The sequence below is a fragment of the Oncorhynchus nerka genome, linkage group LG12 (assembly GCF_034236695.1).
Source record: "Oncorhynchus nerka isolate Pitt River linkage group LG12, Oner_Uvic_2.0, whole genome shotgun sequence".
Taxonomy (NCBI): domain Eukaryota; kingdom Metazoa; phylum Chordata; class Actinopteri; order Salmoniformes; family Salmonidae; genus Oncorhynchus; species Oncorhynchus nerka.
The window spans coordinates 77,054,183-77,059,740 of record NC_088407.1 but is presented as its reverse complement, the minus strand read 5'-3'; the positions used below and the strand labels follow the sequence as shown (position 1 = coordinate 77,059,740).

The window sequence follows — 5,558 nt, the reverse complement described above, 5'->3', positions numbered from 1 at the left end:
TGATGTCCAAGCTAGTCTCTCTCGCTCTCTCTATCCTCCTGTCTATATTAAGAATCACACCAAACAATCCATCCATCCAAGGTGTCATTAGTGATGTTTCAGGTAGCTTTAAAAAAAAAAAGACAACGAGACGTGGGCTTTAATCAAATACCATCTTTCCCTACTCTACTCTACCCTACCACATTTACATTTACTACCATCCATCAGAAGCATCCCTTCCCCAAGGGTATATAAGAGCAGGCAAACTCTGACTCCTTTTATCGTGCGCTGTACGTGCCCCATTTCTCACACACCTGAGAGTACTCTCCACCACACAGTAAGAGACTCGCTCGGATCGGTGTTTCTGTGGTGTACCTGTGATAAGAGGTGAAGCCAGGAGCAGGAGACTCACTGGAAAAACAAGCCAACATTTCTAAACACACTATATGGCAGAGGAACTAACCAGCCTGAAGTCAGAGAAAGCTAAAGACTTGGGTTCCTGACCACAACACACTGGAGACAAGGCACCGGTCATTCACTAGTGTAAGAAACATTCATGAAATGACTTTGAGAATGACTTTGTAATACTCTAATTTTATGTTTTGTATTTAATGTTACTTTTGTCTTGCTTTTCTGTGTATTGTTGATTTATTGTATTATATTTAGTATGATGAATTTACACTGCTCTCTGGTGTCTGTGAGATTGCTTATGTTTTTAGGCAGGAGAAAAGTCAACAATATATTTTTTTTAAGAAATAGAGTTGGCCGAGTATAAATAATATTGACAGCAATTTAGCATTTGTTTCATTATACAGGACATTACAAGGTTACAATACACATGTATTTATTCACAGTGCGTACTGATTTCTGGACTGTGTGATGCAAGTGTCAACACATTAACACATTGATGTATAATTCAGTGAGGATATCTAGCGTACTGATAGGGTGTTTGTATGATATGCTACACAATTGGTATAGGAGAAGGTACTGCGTTTATATCCAGTGAAGTAGGAGTTTAAAGTGACCTTCATTTTTTCACTGAGTAAGCACAAAAATCTGACACAACAGGATGCGCAAGATAACAAGCAGAATTAGGTCTGGTGCTTGGGTTTATCCTCACTGGCTATTTGGACAAATCACAATTTCGCAAGGTGTCAGCATCCTTCGAATTTCAGAAGAGGAGGGTACATTTGGACCATAGACTTGAAGCTCTTCGTTCTGGTTCCGATCCTCGTTCTATATCTTCTCTTAACACATATGGACCCAGAACTTAATCAAGTCAATCTGACCAATTACGCAAGACTTTAGTTCTGGGTTAACCAAGATTAAATAGTCAGTGAATATGAATGTACTGTATCACAAGAGAATAAAACACTGTCTTTTCTTCCTATTGGCTGGTTGTGTTGCCTGGCGGGCTCATAGAGTGGGTTTAAGGTATGGCTGGCTTGGCTCCTCCTGCTGCCTCACGCCCTCCTGCTGCTGACCCTAATGGCCATAACTCTGGTGTCCTCTAGCTACCCTCAGCCACGCCTCCGACCCATACACAGGTAAGACTCAGTATCCCAATAACTTGTCCTTTCTCCCTCTAAGGCAGAAGACAGAGTGAATCTCAAGTGTTTCCTCGTTCTTCCTGTCCTGTATATTTCATCTTGTCCATGTCTCCTTCTCAAAATGTCAGAGGTAAACAGGAGAGAGGGATTGAGAACAGGACTTGTCTTCTCTGCCATTTTGAAAAGGAGGCGAGGTGAGACGGTCGAAAGAGGTCATGGGGAACAAGTAAACAATTTTGAAATTAACCCAGATTGTCCATTCTGTTTATCCCTCTTGTCCCCAAAATCAACCCTTTTACTGTTGCAATTTGAGAATACGACACCATGGTAGTGAGATCAATCTTTCTATTGTAGTGAACACAATTGTTCCTAAATGGAAGTTATATCTATAGAAATGGTTCTATCGTTCTCAGTGACATCCATTGTTCCTATATGGAAGTGAGTTCTATCATTCCTGTTATTTTGTCTGCTTCCAGAGGCACCTCTCCAGGCGATCCAGGAGACAAGAGGGAGTATTGGGAGGTTCTCTGGCCCTCCATCTCGCTCCGTGATCGGAGCAAGCAGATGATGTCAGCCCCAGACTTTGGTGCGGCCAAGAGCAAGGCAGAGCTCCTGGGGGAGCAGTGGCTCCCAATGGTGGGCCAGTCGCAGATGGACGAGGACATGGCCAAGGGCTGGCTGGGTGGGTGACTGGGCTCTGCAGGGATCTATCAATGAGAAGAGGAACATCGTGGTGGCAGATGATGCAGCGTTCAGGGAGAAGAGTAAGCTGCTAACCGCCATTTAGAGAAAGAAGTGGCTTAACTCCTATATGCAGAAACTGTTGGTTGTCAACTCCCAGTAGTAATATGACTGCTAAGCCTATACATAACGTACCCTGATTTAAATAAAGTATTCAATATTGTACACTGATTGAAATAATGACATTTTCTTTCCGAATTGAAAAGTCAATAAAGATATTTATATTAATCTTGGCCATGTTCTGTTATAATCTCCACCCGGCACAGCCAGAAGAGGACTGGCCACCCCTCATAGCCTGGTTCCTCTCTAGGTTTTTTCCTAGGTTTTGGTCTTTCTAGGGAGCTTTTCCTAGCCAACGTGCTTCTACATCTGCATTGCTTGCTGTTTGGGGGTTTTAGGCTGGGTTTCTATACAGCACTTTGAGACATCAGCTGATGTAAGAAGGACTTTCTAAATACATTTGATTGATTTATCAGATCTTTGTGTGATGTTTGATGAAGAATAAACTCTGGATATGGAGCATCAGTCGACACAGGATATACATGCATATGTTTATGTAAATATTTTGATCCAGTTGAATTCCTAATTGAAGTAATGAATACGTTGATCCTTCCATGGCGATGGCGCCATCGTTGTACAGCTGTGGGTCTACCATGGGACTGTTCATATGTTGTTAATGAGCCTAAAATAAAACAAATGATTGATCACTGTGTTCATATGGTTATTGTTCCTCCATGGTTCCATTGTGTTTATGTTTTATGTTTTTGTCATATGTAAATTCACTTTTCTGTTTTATCTGATGAACTTAACTGATGGTTTCCTCAGTCTGGTGGAAGGTGCAATACAGTGGTGTGAAACTCATTCCATGGAGGGCCTAGTGTCTGCCGGTTTTTGGTTTTTCCTTTCAATTAAGACCTAGACAACCAGGTGAGGGAAGATTCTTTACGAATTAGTGACCTTAATTCATTAATCAACTACAAGGGAGGAGCGAAAACCTGCAGACACAAGGCACACTGGAATGAGTTTGGTGTAATATACAGCAGGGTTAGTGTTAGTTGTAATTTACTTCTCATAGGGACTGCAACCGGGATGCAACCTGAGGTGGGTTGCAGGGTGCTTGATCTGAAGGTCACTTCCGAATGAGCCGTCATCTACGCAGGAACATTGACTTTAAAAGGTGTAATGTCGACAGGACTCTCCAACGCGCCTCACATTGAATCCTGGCCTGCATTTTGTACATACGTGTGTGTGAGTGTGTGTGTGTGTGTGCGTGTGTGCATCTGTGTCTGTGTGCGTGGGTCTGTGTGCATTTCAGAGTGTGTGTGTGTATGTGTATGTGTACGTGCATGCCTGAGCGTGTGTCTGTGTCTGTGTGTGTGTGCGTTTCCATGTGTGTGCGTGCTAAGAACGTGGACTGCAGATGGTGATCTATTACCTAACACCCAAGTTATGATGTGTTTAAAATGGAATATTTTAATAAACTTACGATGAGAAAATAAATGGGGGTCAAAGCTAAATACACCAGCCTGACCCCATTACTTCTGGTGAGTGGACCATTAATCTGGTGATGCGGCAGACCTGTGATTTACGAGTCTCTCTCTCTCTCTCTCTCTCTCTCTCTCTCTCTCTCTCTCTCTCTCTATATATATATATATACAGTATATAAAGTGTCCCTGTCTCTGTCTGTCTGACTCTCTCTCTCTCTCTCTCTCTCTCTCTCTATATATATATATATATATATATATATATACAGTATATAAAGTTTATTATCATGTTTTACATATACTGTACATATGACAATATAGGCAGACTCGTGGCTATAATAAGTAGAGAGCTGTCATTCAGCAACATGTGTATTTTTATGTATGTGTACATGCGTGCCTGAGCGTGTGTGCGTTTATTTGTGTGTGCGTGTGCGTGCGTTTATTTGTGTGTGTGTGTGTTTATTTGTGTCTGTGTGTGTGTGCGTTTATTTGTGTGTGTGTGTGTGTTTATTTGTGTGTGTGTGTGTGTGTGTGCATTTATTTGTGTGTGTGTGTGTGTGTGTGTGTGTGTGTGTGTGCGTTTATTTTTGTGTGTGTGTGTGTGTGTGTGCGTTTATTTGTGTGTGTGTGTGTGTGTGTGTGTGTGTGTGTGCGTTTATTTGTGTATGTGTGTGTGTGTGCGTTTATTTGTGTGTGTGTGTGCGTTTATTTGTGTGTGTGTGTGTGTGTGTGTGTGTGTGTGTGCGTTTATTTGTGTGTGTGTGTGTGTGTGTGTGTGTGACCCTTTATCTGTGAGTCGGCTGTGTGTGTGTGTGTGTGTGTGCGTTTATTGTGTGTGTGTGTGTGTGTGCGTTTATTTGTGTGTGTGTGTGTGTGTGTGTGTGCGTTTATTTGTGTGTGTGTGCGTTAGACTCCGACCTCCTGTATTGGTTCCTTATTGTCCAGGGGAAGTGTGGTAGATGAACGACAGGGCAACATTTTAATTTCTGGCTCAATAGACATACCAAACGTCTCTCTCTCTCTGTCTCTCTCTCTCTCTCTCTCTCTCTCTCTATATATATATATATATATATACAGTATATAAAGTTTATTATCATGTTTTACATATACTGTACATATGACAATATAGGCAGACTCGTGGCTATAATAAGTAGAGAGCTGTCATTCAGCAACATGTGTATTTTTATGTATGTGTACATGCGTGCCTGAGCGTGTGTGCGTTTATTTCTGTGTGCGTGTGCGTGCGTTTATTTGTGTGTGTGTGTGTTTATTTGTGTCTGTGTGTGTGTGCGTTTATTTGTGTGTGTGTGTGTGTGTGTGTGCGTTTATTTGTGTGTGTGTGTGTGTGTGTGTGCGTTTATTTGTGTGTGTGTGTGTGTGTGTGTGTGTGCGTTTTTTTGTGTGTGTGTGTGTGTGTGCGTTTATTTGTGTGTGTGTGTGTGTGTGTGTGTGTGTGCGTTTATTTGTGTGTGTGTGTGTGTGTGTGTGTGCGTTTATTTGTGTGTGTGTGTGCGTGTGTGTGTGTGTGTGTGTGCGTTTATTTGTGTGTGTGTGTGTGTGTGCGTTTATTTGTGTGTGTGTGTGCGTTTATTTGTGTGTGTGTGCGTTAGACTCCGACCTCCTGTATTGGTTCCTTATTGTCCAGGGGAAGTGTGGTAGATGAACGACAGGGCAACATTTTAATTTCTGGCTAAATAGACATACCCAAACGTCTCTCTCTCTCTCTCTCTCTCTCTCTCTCTCTCTCTCTCTCTCTCTCTATATATATATATATATATATACAGTATATAAAGTTTATTATCAT

The 5,558-nt window shown here is 41.8% G+C and overlaps 1 protein-coding gene across 1 annotated transcript; it reads left to right on the top strand.

The window, feature by feature from the left end:
* The first annotated feature begins 1,415 nt into the window (after nucleotides 1-1,415).
* Nucleotides 1,416-2,924, top strand: pth2 (parathyroid hormone 2). Its single transcript, XM_065025079.1, is given in 4 exon segments — nucleotides 1,416-1,450; nucleotides 1,452-1,526; nucleotides 2,006-2,213; nucleotides 2,215-2,924. Coding segments are annotated over 4 exon segments (477 nt in total). The 3' UTR covers nucleotides 2,374-2,924.
* Nucleotides 2,925-5,558: the final 2,634 nt, after the last annotated feature.